This window comes from Oncorhynchus gorbuscha, linkage group LG03, assembly GCF_021184085.1.
Source record: "Oncorhynchus gorbuscha isolate QuinsamMale2020 ecotype Even-year linkage group LG03, OgorEven_v1.0, whole genome shotgun sequence".
NCBI lineage: Eukaryota > Metazoa > Chordata > Actinopteri > Salmoniformes > Salmonidae > Oncorhynchus > Oncorhynchus gorbuscha.
Window position 1 is genome coordinate 64,791,876 of NC_060175.1, and position 17,784 is coordinate 64,809,659.

At 42.9% G+C, this 17,784-nt stretch overlaps 1 protein-coding gene across 1 annotated transcript in view; it reads left to right on the forward strand.

The window, feature by feature from the left end:
• Window positions 1–17,784, forward strand: part of LOC124031705 (bone morphogenetic protein 7-like) — a 61,954-nt gene that overhangs the window by 27,839 nt on the left and 16,331 nt on the right. The window contains exon 2 of the mRNA XM_046343289.1: window positions 16,617–16,809. Within this exon, the coding sequence (XP_046199245.1) occupies window positions 16,617–16,809 (193 nt within the window). The remainder of the gene's footprint in view (window positions 1–16,616; window positions 16,810–17,784) is intronic.

The window sequence follows — 17,784 nt, forward strand, 5'->3', positions numbered from 1 at the left end:
ACACGTCGAACGTGCTGAACATGACTCTCGAGTGACGGAGAAAAAATCAGGATATCGTCAAGATAGACAAAAACAAAAATGTTCAGCATGTCTCTCAGAACATCATTAACTAATGCCTGAAAAACAGCTGGCGCATTGGCGAGACCGAACGGCAGAACCCGGTACTCAAAATGCCCTAACGGAGTGTTGTTTTCCACTCGTCTGTCCCCTCTCTGATGCGCACGAGATGGTAAGCGTTACGAAGGTCCAACTTAGTAAAGCACCTGGCTCCTGCAGAATCTCGAAGGCTGATGACATAAGGGGAAGCGGATAACGATTCTTAACCGTTATGTCATTCAGCCCTCGATAATCCACGCAGGGCGCAGAGTACCGTCCTTCTTCTTAACAAAAAGAACCCCGCCCCGGCCGGAGAAGAAGAAGGCACTATGGTACCGGCGTCAAGAGACACAGACAAATAATCCTCGAGAGCCTTACGTTCGGGAGCCGACAGAGAGTATAGTCTACCTCGAGGAGGAGTGGTTATAGGAAGGAGATCAATACTACAATCATACGACCGGTGAGGAGGAAGGGAGTTGGCTCGGGACCGACTGAAGACCGTGCGCAGATCATGATATTCCTCCGGCACTCCTGTCAAATCGCCAGGTTCCTCCTGAGAAGTAGGGACAGAAGAAACGGGAGGATGGCAGACATTAAACACTTCACATGACAAGAAACGTTCCAGGATAGGATAGAATTACTAGACCAATTAATAGAAGGATTATGACATACTAGCCAGGGATGACCCAAAACAACAGGTGTAAACGGTGAACGAAAAATCAAAAAAGAAATAGTCTCACTGTGGTTACCAGATACTGTGAGGGTTAAAGGTAGTGTCTCAAATCTGATACTGGGAAGATGACTACCATCTAAGGCGAACATGGGCGTAGGCTTATCTAACTCTCTGAAAGGAATGTCATGTTTCCGAACCCATGCTTCGTCCATGAAACAACCCTCAGCCCCAGAGTCTATCAAGGCACTACATGTAGCACCCGAACCGGTCCAGCGTAGATGGACCGACAAAGTAGTACAGGATTTTGATGGAGAGACTTGAGTAGTTGCGCTCACCTGTAGCCCTCCGCTTACAGATGAGCTCTGGCTTTTACTGGACATGAATTAACAAAATGTCCAGCAACTTAATAGAGGCACAGGCGGTTGGTGATCCTCCGTTCCCTCTCCTTAGTCGAGATGCGAATCCCTCCCAGCTGCATGGGCTCAGACTCTGAGCCAGAGGAGGGAGATGGTTGCGATGCGGAGCAGGGAAACACCGTTGATGCGAGCTCTCTTCCACGAGCCCGGTGACGAAGATCTACCCGTCGTTCTATGCGGATGGCGAGAGCAATCAAAAAGTCCACATCTGAAGGAACCTCCCGGGAGAGAATCTCATCCTTAACCACTGCGTGGAGTCCCTCCAGAAAACGAGCGAGCAGCGGAGGCTCGTTCCACTCACTAGAGGCAGCAAGAGTGCGAAACTCAATAGAATAATCCGTTATGGACCGTTCACCTTGGCATAAGGAAGCCAGGGCCCTAGAAGCCTCCCTACCAAAAACTGAACGGTCAAAAACCCGAATCATCTCCTCTTTAAAGTTCTGGAACTTGTTAGAGCAATCAGCCCTTGCCTCCCAGATAGCTGTGCCCCATTCTCGAGCCCGGCCAGTAAGGAGTGAAATGACGTAAGCAACCCGAGCTCTCTCTCTAGAGTATGTGTTGGGTTGGAGAGAGAACACAATCTCACACTGCGTGAGAAAGGAGCGGCACTCAGTGGGCTGCCCGGAGTAGCAAGGTGGGTTATTAACCCTAGGTTCTGGAGGCTCGGCAGGCCAGGAAGTAACAGGTGGCACGAGACTCTCAGACTCTGGAACTGTCCAGAGAGGTCGGAAACCTGAGCGGCCAGGTTCTCCACGGCATGGCGAGCAGCAGACAATTCCTGCTCGTGTCTGCCGAGCATGGCTCCTTGGATCTCGACGGCAGTGTAACGAGCGTCTGAAGTCGCTGGGTCCATTCCTTGGTCGGTTCCTTCTGTCATGCAGGTGAAAGAGGACCCAAAAGCGACTTAACAGAAACAGAGTTTATTTAAGTCCAAACAGGGAATAACAGAAATCCTCTAGTCTGTAGAGGGGAATAACTGGAGAATTGGCCACAGACTGCAGGTCGACCGGGTAGGCGGATGAAACCGTAGTTGACAGAGACACCTGCTCACACGCAGCATCTGATGAAGGCAAAAAACACGACAGGACAGGGCGATACACAATCACAGCAAAAACACGACAGGACAGGGCGAAACGCAATCACAGCATGGTGAATACTAAACAAGGAACCGACGGGACAGGAACGGAACACAAAGGAATAAATAGGGACTCTAATCAGGGGAAAGGATCGGGAACAGGTGTGGGAAGACTAAATGATGATTAGGGGAATAGGAACAGCTGGGAGCAGGAACGGAACGATAGAGAGAAGAGAGAGCGAGAGAGTGAGAGAGGGAGGGGGAGAGAGAGGGATAGAAGGAGGGAAAGAACCAAATAAGACCAGCAGAGGGAAACGAATAGAATGGGGAGCACAGGGACAAGACATGATAATAAATGACAAACATGACAGATTGAGAACCATACCAGGCCAAACACAGAAATACAACATAGAAAAAAGAACATAGACTACCCACCCCAACTCCCGCCCCGACCAAACTAACACAAAGACATAAAAAAGGAACTAAGGTCAGAACGTGACAATTTGGATCTCCATTAGCTTTTGCAGAAGCAGCAGCTACTCTTCCTGGGGTCCACAAAAAAACACAACATGACAAGTAACAAAACACTTACAGACAAGGAAAGTCACACACACAAAAAATGTAATACATACAATACAGCTAAAACATTGTGTGTTAGAGTGTCTGTGTGTGTGTTTGTGTGTGTCACCTAATTGTCCCTGCCGTTCCATGAGTTGTTTTTCAATCAGTAATTTAGCTGTTTGCTTGAGTAATTTGAGATGGAAGGGAGTTACATACGATCATGGCTCTGTATAAAACACTGTGTTGTCCTGAATTCGTATAGGTCTTGGGGACTGTGAAGAGAGCCCTGGTGGCATGTCTTGTGCATAGGTGGGACTATGACTTTAAGAGGGTGTGAAGAGGGCATCTATGCCTAATTACCTCAACTAACCTGTACCCCCACACATTGACTCGGCACCGGTACGTCCTGTATATAGCCTCATTGTTTTTATTCTAATTTTCTTGTGTTACTTTTTGATTTGATTTGATTTGTTAAACTTTAGTTTATTTAGTGAATATTTTATTTTATCTCTATTTCTTGAACTGCATTGTTGGTTAAGGGCTTGTAAGTAAGCATTTCACGGTAAGCACACCTGTTGTATTCGGCGCATTTTACAACATTTGATTTTATTTGTGGGGTATGCATGAGTGTCTGAGCTGAATGTTATTTGATTATACAGACAATCTGGAGTTTGTGTCACAGTAATATTTCTCAGAAAAACTCAAAGAGAAGCAGTTAATCTCTCGTCAACCCTTAACCAGGAAAGACCTGCACACATGTTGTTGATGTTAGTTCTGTATGTGCAGTTTAGGGCAAGGCGTGCTGATCTGCTATGAGCCAGCTGCAGCTTTGCTAGGTCTGTCTTTGCTACACTTGACCATATTACCGGACAGAGATCGGACAAGACCAGAGCCTGAACAACTATTACAGTTGATGTTTGTGTAAAACATGACGAACATCTTTTTATAACAGACATACCCCTCCCCATCTTCACCAAAAAACATTGTCAATATGACTTGCCCGTGATAATTGACCATCCAATGTTATACCTAGGAGTTTAGGTTCCTCAACTTGTTCAATGGTCACACCCTTTATGTACAACTCGAGTTGAGGTTTAGGTCTTAGAGAATGTTTTGAACCAAATACAATGCTTTCAGTTGTAGATGCATTTTTAAGACCATTTTATTATTAATCTTCCATTCTGATACTGACTGTAACTCCTTATTTATTTATTTTAGTGAGCTCACTGGCTTTTGGTGCTGACATGTTTAGTGAATATTTGATTTTATCTCTATTTCATGAACTGCATGTAACGGCGTTCTTCTATCTCCTCCTCTGACGAAGAGGTAGAATAAGGATCGGACCAAAATGCAGCGTGGTGGTTACTCATGTTCTTTAATAAAGAATAGACGATACATGAAATAACTATATATATATACAAAACAACAAACGGAACGTGAAAACCTATACAGCCTGTCTGGTGACAACTAACACAGAGACAGGAACATTCACCCACAAAACACACAGTGAAACCTAGGCTACCTAAATATGGTTCCCAATCAGAGACAACAAGAATCACCTGACTCTGATTGGGAACCGCCCCAGGCAGCCAAGCCTATGCTAGACACCCCTACTCAGCCGCAATCCCAATGCCTACAAAACCCCAATACGAAACACAACAAAATAAACCCATGTCACACCCTGGCCTGACTAAATATATAACGAAAACACAAAATACTAAGACCAAGGCGTGACACTGCATTGTTGGTTAATTGCTTGTAAGTAAGCATTTCACGCAATGAAATTTCAATGAAATCCACATACATAAACAGTCTAGCTGAATGTAACAGTGGCAAACAATTTGTAAAATAGAGAAGCATAACGGCACAAGGCAATTGCCCTGAGGGACACCACAATTTACATATCTGATGTTAAAAAATCTTCCATGGAAGAATGCTCTCTGGGTTCTATTGTATGAATAACTATCCAACCATGTGATGGCAAGTGATGTAAAGCCATAGGAAGTTTTTCAATATCAATTTATGATCAGTAACACCAAAGGCTGCACTGAAATGTGACAATTCAACTCCAACTATCATCTTAATTGTGACCCACCACCTTAATTCGGTTTTATGTAGCAACATTTGACATGGTGTTTTTTTACATTGGATAAAAGTAGAGATTCATATTATATACTGTATCATACACTGCAGTTTAGGAACAATGGGAAAGTAATTCTGCTTGAAAGCTGCTAAACTTGTAACCCCACTTTTGAGAAAATAGCCCTAGAATGTGTTGGGACATCTACTGGAGTGCTCTTCTTTATCTACACCCATTCAGCATCATTCACACCCTCTTAGTCTTAGCCCCACCCGTCTCTTTAAGGATTCTCATGTGAGGACTTGTGCTAAACAGAGTGAGCTAAACAATAAACCATAATCCCAACCCATACTACTGATTATCATAGCTAACCATCATGCATTAATTTGCAGGTTGCTAAAGCTAACCAACTAGGTTCTTAGCTAGCTAGCTAACAGTATGCTTCAAATTGCAATGAAAATGACTTTGAAATACATAGAAACGTATAACATCTGAAAATGTAGCTAGACTCCTACCCGTATGCATTGATGAATGCTTCTCCCTCTCTGACAGGGATGCCATGGTTGCCCTGAGTTTGAAGATGTCATCCAGAGACAGGTGTTTTATACAACAGCCTTCTGTGTTCTCTTTTTGAGTCCCTCCACATTTACAATCATTCTCTGCTTCCACAGGGCATTCCATGGATTTCAAAACTCTGTCAACTTCTTCTGTGACAACAACACTTTTGATTGCCGTTTCTTCCACATCACTGTCATCAGAAGACTCTACAATGTCTGGTTTAATTATGATTATTTTTTAACCTAAATCAGGGATTTCCTCATCGTCTGATTCGTGTGCATGATCGTCCTCCAGAAAGTAGTCCATCGCAACTTTGTCTCACTGATCTTTGCCGATAGCGCCTGTTAAATTCAGTGCAGCAATGTGGAGAACAGAAGCCACAATTTTGCAGTTATTTTGTTCTATAAAAAAAGTCACGGTAGCAAGGATGATCTACACCTACTGAGCAGCTTATGTTATAGACAGAAGCATGTTACGTGGCAGATCAATCCGAACTCATCTCTCGACATGTCCAGCCCATCCATGATCTCAGCCAATCATGGCAAGCAGGAAGGTTCCCGTCTTTTTTCCGTGGCTAAACCAACTAGGCTTGTAATTTAACAATTGTATTCATATTTACAGATTGCATATATGTTTGTTATTAAGGCACATGTTCCATAATATATTTCTGATTACGTTCAAATGCCTCTTGTAATGATGTACGCTGAGAGTCGGGAAGCAAATTCAGGGAGTGAATACATTTAATAAATAAAAGAACAAAACAAGAAACACAAACAGCGGACCGACATGAAAAAGCTACAATGACGACTGGGGAAGAAACCAAAGGGGGTGACATATAAAGGGCAGGTAATCAAGGAGGTGATGGAGTCCAGGTGAGTGTCTCAGGTGCGCGTAACGATGGTGACAGGTGTGCGCTTCTTGAAATGGGTGACTTATAATTTAGAATATTAACCAATGATCAGTGCAGTACAAGTTGAGTGCCCTTCACTATATGCATGCTGAAAGTCACAGTTTCATTTGTTCTCTGAAAAATAGCATTGTATGTGGTCAAACACAATCCTCTCCATCAGTTTAAAAATAACAGGCAGAAAACTGATTGGGCGGCTGTTAGAGCCAGCAAAGTGTGCTTTACTATTTTTAGGCAGTGGAATTACTTAAGCTTCCTTCCACACCTGTGGACACACTCCTTTAGGCTTTGGTAAAATATATAGCAAGTTTCCCATCGATGTTGTCTATACCTGGTAGCTTATCATTGTTGATGGAAAACCATTTTTACACCTCTCCCACACTAACTTGACCAAATTCAAAACAGAAATCAATCTCTTTCATTGTTAGATATTTTATACAACAATATGATGGTTCACTGTGATAGGGAAGCACTGTCCTCTCCATGACTCCCCCCTTTGGCTTTGGATGCCATGGTAACAACGCAGGCTAACATTGGTACTCCACGCAGTTCCGGAAAGGGCAGGATGCAGGGCAGATTTAAACAGTAACAAACAGCACAGCCACAAGCTCGGGACTATCCGCAGTCCCAGCCACAAGTGCTAACCGCGTTGTGAGCTATTTTGAATTGTCAAGGAAAAGTTCATAGCTTGATAGCAAGTTAGCAGCTAGGCTAGCTGCTACTCCAAGCAGCTCTTCAAACATTTGGTTGGCAGGATCCCTGGGCAGGTAGATTGGTCCCAGAAACTGAGGCTAACTGCGTTGTGGGATACAAATTCAAAAGGTAGCTAGTAACCAATTCTATTCAAAAGAACACTTTTTCAGAGACTTTCAAAACAGCAAACTGAGTTATCAACAAACCTAGCTCTCCCTCGTTATACGTTCCAGCTGACTGGCATGTCAGATTGTACAATTTGTTTTGTAGACATCAAGGAACCTACCAGGTACAACCCTAAATCTGTAAACATGGGCATCCTCATAGAAACATGGGCATCCTTCATAGTTGAAGTCGGAAGTTTGCATACACCTTAGCCAAATACATTTAAACTCAGTTTTTAACATTTCCTAACATAGTAAAAATTCCCTGTCTTAGGTAAGTTAGGATCACCACTTTATTGTAAGAATGTGAAATGTCAGAATAATAGTAGAGAGAATGTTTTATTTAATCTTCTATTTCTTTCATCACATTGCTAGTGGTTCAGAAGTTTACATACACTCAATTAGTATTTGGTAGAATTGCCTTTAAATTGTTTAACTTGGGTCAAACGTTTTGGGTAGCCTTCCACAAGCTTCCCACAATTAGTTGAATTTTGGACCATTTCTCCAGGCGGAGCTGGTGTAACTGAGTCAGGATTGTAGGCCCACTTGCTCGCACACGCTTTTTCAGTTCCGCCCACAAATGTTCTATGGGAGGGCTTTGTGATGGCCACTCCAATACCTTGACTATGTTGTATTTGAGTGATTTTGTCATTGTTCATTTGGAAGACCCATTTGCGACCAAACTTTAACTTCCTGACTGATGTCTTGAGATGTTGCTTCAATATATCCACGTAATTTTCCTCCCTCGTCATGCCATCTATTTTGTGAAGTGCACCAGTCCCTCCTGTAGCAAAGCACCCCACACAACATGATCCTGACACCCCCGTGCTTCACGGTTTGAGATGGTGTTCTTCGGCTTGCAAGCTATATCATCCCGACCAACTTGCCCTTCAAATACACATCTGCTGTCTTCAACCAGGATCTCAGCGATCACTGCCTCATTGCCTGCATCCGTAATGGGTCCGCGGTCAAACGACCACCCCTCATCACTGTCAAACGCTCCCTAAAACATTTCAGTAAGCAGGCCTTTCTAATCGACCAGGCCTTGGTTTCCTTGAAGAAAATTATCATTAATTACAAATAATTTATAGACTGCAAGAAATCCAAACAGATGTATTTGACTAACTAACCTCATCCCGTCAGTAGAGGATGCCTGGTTGTTCTTTAAAAGTGCTTTCCTCACCATCTTAAATACGCATGCCCCTTTAAAAAAATGTAGAACTAAGAACAGATATAGCCCCTTGTTCACTCCTGACTTGACTGCCCTTGACCAGCACAGAAACATCCTGTGGCATACTGCATTAGCCTTGAATAGCCCCCTCGATATGCACTGAGACTAGGAAACACTATCACCACCGATAAATCCTTGTTAATCGAGAATTTCGTTCAGCATTTCTCTACGGCTGGCCATGCTTTCCACCTGCTTTCCATGCCTCTTAAGGTACCGGCCTTTTTTTAAATGTTCACCTGAAATGACATACCCAAATCTAACTGCCTGTAGTTCAGGCCCTGAAGCAAGGATATGCATATTTTTGGTACAATTTGAAAGGAAACACATTGACGTTTGTGGAAATGTGAAAGGAATGTATGTGAATAACACACAATAGATCTGGTAAAAGATAATGCAAAGAAAAAGCCAACCGTTCTTTTGTATTGTTTTTTGTACTATCATCTTTGAAATGCAAGACAAAGGCCATAATGTATAATTCCAGCCCAGGTGCAATATAAATGTTAGTGTATACGCAAACCTTTTAGACTGATCCAATGAGCCATTGTATTTCTGTTCAAAATGTTATATCAAGACTGCCCAAATATGCCTAATTTGTTTATTAACCTGTTAATCCTACCCCCTACTTTTTCGAACATTCTGTTAAAAATCGCGCAACATTTCAGCGCCCTGCTACTCATGCCAGGAATATAGTATATGCATATGATTAGTATGTGTGGATAGAAAACACTCAGACGTTTATAAAACTGGTTAAACCACGGCTGTGACTATAACAGAACATGCGTTTCATCGAAAAGCGCAGGAAAATCTGATCACTGAAAATGGAAATATATATCCATGCGCGACTTGAACCCATTGATAAAGGTGAACCACATTTGATGGGGCTGAGGTTGCAATACCTACAGCTTCCACACGTTGTCTAGAGTCTTGTAATTTGCCTAGGCTTTGTTTCTTGGTCAAACAGACGCAAGGCAACACATTTCTTCCAGTCTCCGACCGGATATTTTGGTTGAGAATTACCCGGACATTATTTCCAGACAGACAGCTAAAGAATATACTTCACCTCGTGATCAATTTGATCGCTTATTAACGTTTAATAATACCTAAAGTTGCATTACATAAGTATTTCGAAGTGTTTTGTGAAAGTTTATCGCCGACTTTTTTAATTTAAAAAATGACGTTACGTTATAATACGCTATTTTTTTCCGTTTATCACATAGTCTTCATAGATCGATATCTAGGCTATATATGGACCGATTTAATCGAAAAAAAGACCCAATAGTGATTATGGGACATCTAGGAGTGCCAACAAAGAAGATGGTCAAAGGTAATGAATGTTTTATATTTTATTTGTGTGGTTTGTGTAGCGACGACTATGCTAATTATTTTGTTTACGTCCCCTGCAGGTCTTTTGGGGTGTTACATGCTATCAGATAATAGCTTCTCATGCTTTCGCCGAAAAGCATTTTAAAAATTTGACTTGTTGCCTGGATTCACAACGTGTGTAGCTTTAATTCAATACCCTGCATGTGTATTTTAATGAACGTTTGAGTTTTAACTAGTACTATTAGCATTTAGCGTAGCGCATTTGCATTTCCAGATGTCTAGATGGGACGCCTGCGTGCCAGGTAGGACCAAGAGGTTAATAACTTTTTTTGTTCAAAATTGTGCACTCTCCTCAAACAATACACTCAAACACTGTAATACCTACTGCAAATTGGACAGTGCAGTTATATTAACAATAATTGAAGCTTTCTGACAATATCAGATATGTCTATGTCCTGGGAAATGTTCTTTTTACTTACAATATCATGCTAATCGCATTAGCCTACGTTAGCTCAACCGTCCCTTGGAAGGGACATTGATTCCGAAGAAGCTTAGACAGATGTTTAAAAATGAACAAAAGTCCTGATTATATCGGTATCTTTCAATGTAATAATAAAACCACTCAAGATGTTCTATTGAAATAATAGTGTTAAAAACATTAAGAAAATGAGTAATTGCTTTATTTTAATTTGATTAAATGCCCTTATCCAGAGCGACTGGCAGGAGCAATTAGGCTTATGTAACCAAGAGCACATCAACAGAGCTTTCACGTAGTCGGCTCAGGGATTTGAATCGGTGACCTTTCGGTTGCTGTTCCAATATTCTTAACCACTAGATTACCTGGTGTTTTCAAACACGAGGCAGGGTTTGGGACAGCCACTGCTCCATAGAAATAGGCATATAAACTGTGACTTTGTACTATATTAATTTAGCAATGTTTGGCATTGCCTTGGATTGAATAAGATCATATTATGATGTAAATAAATGTCATAAGTGTGGAGACTTAACACATCTTTTAAGTCGAGTTTTAGGGGTGAGGCTGTATTTTGCACAACTTCTATAGAATCACCCATATAGCCTACACGCTAATGATACGGGGGTCAGCTGTTCATTCACCCGCACTGGCACGCAATTGCTAATAACCCATCCGCAGGCGCCCGACTATAGGTGGTCAAGTGAAAATCTGAGGCCTGCACCAGACCCTAACCCGTAAATATAGAACATGCGCAGTGGTACAGTCAAACACGCAAGAACAGTTTTATGACACGGGGTGCAGGATTTTTTAAAAATACATATGTCTCTGCTTATAATTTTCCAACATTTTTGTTGGCTATTTGTTAGTCAACTTGTCTATAAGATACATGCAGTCTCTCTTCTGTCGCAAACCCTTGCTCACCAGGAAATACAGTGGCATGAAAAGTATGTGAACCCTTTGGAATGACCTGGATCTCTGCATACATTTTGCATACCATTTGATCTGATCTTCATCTAAGTCACAACAATAGACAAACTTAAACTAATAACACACAAATGATTGTATTTGTCTTGTCTATATTGAATACGTCATTTAAACATTCACAGTGTAGATTGGAAAAAGTATGGGAACCCTTAGGCTAATGACTTCTCCAAAAGCTAATTGGAGTCAGGAGTCAACTAACCTGGAGTCCAATCAATGAGACGAGATGGGAGATTTTGGTTAAAGCTGCCATGCCCCATCATTTCTTTTGAGTTTGCTATTCGCAAGAAGCATTGCCTGAGAAGAACCATGCCTCGAACAAAAGAGATCTCAGAAAACCTAAGATTAAGAATTGTTGCCTTGCATAAAGCTGGAAAGGGTTACAAAAGTATCACTAAAAGTCAGTCCACGGTAAGACAAATTGTCTATAAATGGAGAAATTTCAGCACTGTTGCTACTCTCTCTAGGAGTGGCCGTCCTGCAAAGATGACTGCAAGAGCACAGGGCAGAATGCTCAATGAGGTTAAAAAGATTCCTAGTGTCAGCTAAAGACTTACAGAAATCTCTGTAAGATAATAGCATCTCTGTTGACGAGTCTACAAACGTAACAATAAACAAGAATGGTGTTAATGGGAGGACACCGAGGAAGAAGCCATTGCTGTCCATTTTTGTTTTTTCTGCACTTCTGAAGTTTGCAAAAGAGCACCTGGATGTTCCACAGCGCTACTGGCAAAATATTCTGTGAACAGATGAAAGTTGTGTAGTTCGGAAGGAACTCACAACACTATGTGTGGAGAAAAAAGGCACAGCACAGCAACATCAAAACCTCATACCAATTGTAAACTATGGTGAAGGGAGCATCATGGTTTGGGGGCTGCTTTGCTGCCTCAGGGCCTGGACAGCTTGCTATCATCAGTGGAAAATGGAATTCCCAAGTTCATCAAGACGTTTTGCAGGAGACTGTAAGGCTATCAATTGAAGCTCAGAGGGGAAATTTAGTCGGGGGGGAGGAGAATAGAGGAGAAGAGATGAGAATAGAGGAGAAGAGATGAGAATAGAGGAGAAGAGTGGAGAAGAGGGGAGGAGAGGGGAGGGGAGAAAAGAGAAGTGGAGCAGGTGTTGGCAGCACTGAGAGCGTTCCTGATGTCTCTCCTGTCAGGCTCCAGTCTGTTACAGTAGTATAATGTATGTATTGTGGACACACTCAGTTGAACCTTTTAAGGATGACTCAGGACGGCGGCATTATGAAAGCCCCCATTCACATGGCAGGCCTATAGCACAGGTGTGGAATGGATGGGGTGGCTGTACTGGTGGGGCGGTACGAGAGAAATGGATTATACCAACCTGTTCTCAAAGTTTCACTTTGAAGTTCTACGTATTATGGATGAACGTCAATTTTTTGACGCATTCATTCCGAGTGGTTAAGGTTAGGGCTATGGTTTGAAACAAAAATCATTCAAGAAAAACTGGTTTGTATTTGTTTCATGAGCATTGATGATATCCCAAAATGTTTTAAGTTTGCAAGATATTTATCTTTCAAAACACAGAAATACAAACCAAAAGATCGTTTTTGGGTGTAATTTCCCTTAAAGACAACTTGCTATTTCAAGTATTTTCTTGCTAGAGCATTGTGTGCCGTGGTGTAGCGGTCAGAGCAGCGCACTTTGTTCTGAGCAGTGTGCTTTGACGCCGAGCATCATGAATTTGCGCCAGTGCTGGGCAATAGTTGTTCTTTTTTATAGGTGAGTGCCAAGGAAGGCATATAGGCATTCTCAGGACCTTTTCAAAACGAAGAGAGAGAGACAGAGAGAGAGAGAGAGAGAGAGAGAGAGAGAGAGAGAGAGAGAGAGAGAGAGAGAGAGAGAGAGAGAGAGAGAGAGAGAGAGAGAGAGAGCTGTCCCACATTCAACAGTAATTAGATCCATGTCTTTACCCTGCACTCACTGCCCAGTCAGACAGTGCTGCCTTTGTACAACACACACACACACGCGCGCGCACGCACACACACCGTTTCTGTCTCTGTGTTATGTGTTCGATATGAATAACAGGGACAAAGTGATCAAGAGGTACAGTAGTGAGGGTAGCTAGAGTGAGGGTAGATAGGGAGAATTACCATAACAGTAAAAAGAAGAATCAGAGATAAAGAGATTAAAAGAGTAGGAGACAGGAGACACTGAATAGAATCCAAACACTCATCAATGGACAATGTGTTCTCCTCAGTGGATCAGCTTTGCTCACTCACATCCATAGCAGCTGGTACAGCACAAGGACAATGGCATCTGACATCTCAGTGTATAAAACTGGTGTGTGTGTGTTTCGGTCTATGCGTGTGTATTCCCTTTGTGTGTGTGTGTGTGTGTGTGTGTGTGTGTGTGTGTGTGTGTGTGTGTGTGTGTGTGTGTGTGTGTGTGTGTGTGTGTGTGTGTGTGTGTGTGTGTGTGTGTGTGTGTGTGTGTGTGTGTGTGTGTGTGTGTGTGGACTGGAGGCCTTGGCAGAGATGTGTCCTTGGCAGTACAGCCAAAGCTGCTCAGAGTTCAGAGGTGGTCTGTCTGATAAAGAACTGTTGAGTGGGGAGCAGGGTGATGGGGTGCTAGAGAGGGTTGGTTGGTGGGCTTAGGTCATCAGGCCCTGTCCTGATCACAACTGAAAAGAGGAGGGGATGGGAGGGAGGGAGGAAGGAGGGAGGGAGGGGAAGAGTAAATTAGATCATAGTCGAGTTCTCTGTGATCCAACTGAGAAACATGTGACTTCCTATCGACTCAGAGACACACAGGGATGGAAAACACATGCACTGGTCGTGTAGCAGACACATTTTCCAAAGTGACTTTGACAACATTGACAGAGACACATAATATTCAGAACATGTAGCCCCCATGCAAAATGAAAGATATAACACTAATGTTGCTAGCTCCGTGTGGGGGTGGGAGAAGAGGGGGAGGCAAAGCCTGGAGATGATGACAGACAAGGCAGTGACCACTGGGACATGCTGCTGGGACATGAAAGGTCAGGGTCAGGGGAATAGCTTCTGGGGATCTGGTGGGGTGAAGAGGAGTGGAGATGGGGAGATCCTCGTACTTATACCTTGTGTGTCTGCGCATACAGTTGAAATTCAACAAAAACGTTTAGTATCCACACCTTGTTATTGTATTTTCAACATTACAATTTTAATTGAGAAAATAAAGACAAAAATCATGGACAAAATGATTGGCACCCATTGGTTGCAATGCCATTTGCCAAGATTACTAGCCTATTCAAGCCTTTCGTATCGTCTGAGATCCCCAAAGATTGGAAAGCTGCCGCGGTCATCCCACTTTTCAAAGGGACACTCTAGACACTCTAGACCCGAACTGTTACAGACCTATATCCATCCTGCCCTGCCTTTCTAAAATCTTGTAAATGAGAACTTGTTCTCAACTGGCTTACCTGGTTGAATAAAGGTGAAATTAAAAAACATTTAAAATTAAAAGATAACTGCCAAAAAATATGGTGGGGTTGCTTTGCGGCCTCTGGTACTGGGAGCCTTGAATGTGCACAAGGCATCATGACATCTTCAGATTATCAGGTGTTTTTGTCGTCCAATGTTTAACCCAGTGTCTAAAAACTGGGTCTCCATTGAAGGTTGTGCGTCTTCTCAGCAGGACAACGACCCCAAACACACATCCAAAATCACCAAGGAATGGTTAAGAAGAGATGCTGGACTGTTCTTGAGTGGCCAGCGAAGAGTCCAGATCTGAAACGTCCTAAACCTATGGCGAGCTCTGAAAACAGAAGTTGGTGGAGGGCATCCCTTAAATGTTGAGGAATTAGAGCAGTTTGCTGCTGAAAAGTGGGCCGAATTGTCAGTAGAAAGGTGCAGCAAGCTACAATAAGCGTTTGTCTGCAGTTATCTTGGCCAAAGGTGGTGCAACCAAGTACTAGCTGCCAATACATTTGTCCATGCCATTTGTCTTTATTCTCTAATTGAACATTGTAAACTTAAGTTTACAAAAATGTATTTGGTTGTGCAACGTTTTAATCCAGTAAAAATACGTGGTTACCTAACTTTTTATTTTTACATTTCAACTTATTTCAGAAGAAATAGGGAATTATTTAAGAAAAAGTGCAAGGGTGCCAAAATATTTGGCCACAACTGTATGTGTGCATATGTGGTGTGAGTGTGTACTCCACCTCATGAGATCCAGATGAGAGGAGGAGAGGAGGAGAGGAGAGATGCGTCTCTGGGGTTCGGAGAGGAAGAGAGAGAAAAGGGTATTGTAAAGCTGTCAGCACCTGTCAGCACCACATGCTGTACCACCAGAACCACATGCATCTCTCAATCATAGGGCTGTAGCACCAGCACCACATGCATCTCTCAATCATAGGGCTGTAGCACCAGCACCACATGCATCTCTCAATCATAGGGCTGTAGCACCAGCACCACATGCATCTCTCAATCATAGCGCTGTAGCACCAGAACCACATGCATCTCTCAATCATAGGGCTGTAGCACCATCACCACATGCATCTCTCAATCATAGGGCTGTACCACCAGAACCACATGCATCTCTCAATCATAGGGCTATAGCACCAGCACCACATGCATCTCTCAATCATAGGGCTGTAGCACCAGCACCACATGCATCTCTCAATCATAGGGCTGTAGCACCAGCACCACATGCATCTCTCAATCATAGCGCTGTAGCACCAGCACCACATGCATCTCTCAATCACAAGGCTGTAGCACCAGCACCACATGCATCTCTCAATCATAAGGCTGTAGCACCAGCACCACATGCATCTCTCAATCATAAGGCTGTAGCACCAGCACCACATGCATCTCTCAATCATAAGGCTTTAGCACCAGCACCACATGAATCTCTCAATCATAAGGCTGTAGCACCACATGCATCTCTCAATTATAAGGCTGTAGCACCAGCACCACATGCATCTCTTAATCATAAGGCTGTAGCACCAGCACCACATGCATCTCTCAATCATAAGGCTGTAGCACCAGCACCACATGCATCTCTCAATCATAAGGCTGTAGCACCACATGAATCTCTCAATCATAAGGCTGTAGCACCACATGCATCTCTCAATCATAATGCTGTAGCACCAGCACCACATGTAGCTCTCTAGCAGTGTAGTCCATGTGCTACATGAAGGAGACATCCATTCAGAGAACCACATGGAGAACATGGATGGATGTGTCTGTCTCACTACATCATCCAAGGTTGTAGAAGGGTGAATATGTCAGGACTCAAGACTGTGATAGACAGTCTGTCCATCTGTCTGTCTGCCTGCCTGTCTGTTCTACCTTCTGTCAGACTCATTATAGTGTGTGTGCATTTGTGTTTGTGGTGTTCTGTTTGTCTCATCCTGTTTGTGTGTTTGCGTGTTCCAGTGGAACACGATACAGAGCTCCTACCCGTCCGGCGGCACCACCGAGAGTTCCGTTTCGACCTATCACGTATTCCTGAGGGGGAAGCGGTCACCACTGCAGAGTTCCGCATCTATAAGGACTTCATCCACGAACGCTTTGACAATGAAACCTTCCGCATCAGTGTCTACCAGGTGCTGGAGGAACACATTGACAGGTGAGGATGTGTATGTGTGTGTGTGTGTGTGTGTGTGTGTGTGTGTGTGTGTGTGTGTGTGTGTGTGTGTGTGTGTGTGTGTGTGTGTGTGTGTGTGTGTGTGTGTGTGTGTGTGTGTGTGTGTGTGTGTGTGTGTGTGTGTGTGTGTGTGTGTGTGTGTGTGTGTGGTAAAATAATGAAAATTCAGTCCCCACAAGGAAAAATACTAGCTTAGGGTTTAGGTTTAGGGTTAGGGTTAGGGGATAGGTTTAGTTTTAGGGATAGGGGATTGGGGTTAAGGTTAGGGTTAGGGTTAACATGAGGGTTAGGGTTAGATAAAGGGTTAAGGTTATGGGTTTGGGATAATATCATTTATATTGTCTGAACCAGAGCTCTATGACACACTATGCCCTCTGTCAGTAGAATAACCCTGGTCTGGGAGGAATGAATAGATACATGAAGAAGAAAGGATATAATATCAGAAAGGAAAACGAGGAGAAAAAGAGAACAACATCCCACATTAAAACAGTGGTAGTGAGTTGGACACTGAAATGATTTTCTCTTATGTGTGTTTCTTTCTATCTCTTTCTATGCCTCTCTTGCTCTCTCTCACTCTCTCCACCTCTCTTTCTGCCTCCCTCTCTCTCTCTCTCTCTCTCTCTCTCTCTCTCTCTCTCTCTCTCTCTCTCTCTCTCTCTCTCTCTCTCTCTCTCTCTCTCTCAATTCAATTTAGTTTATTGGCATGAGAAACATATGTTAACATTGCCAAAGGAAGTGAAGTAGACAATAAACAAAATTGAAATAAACAATAAAAATGACAGTAAACATTACACTCACAGAAGTTCCAAAATGAATGGAAACATTTCAAATGTCATATTATGTCTATATACAGTGTTGTGACGATGTGCAAATAGTTAAAGTATAAAATGGAAAATAAATAAACATAAATATGGGTTGTATTTACAATGGTGTTTGATCTTCACAGGTTGCCCTTTC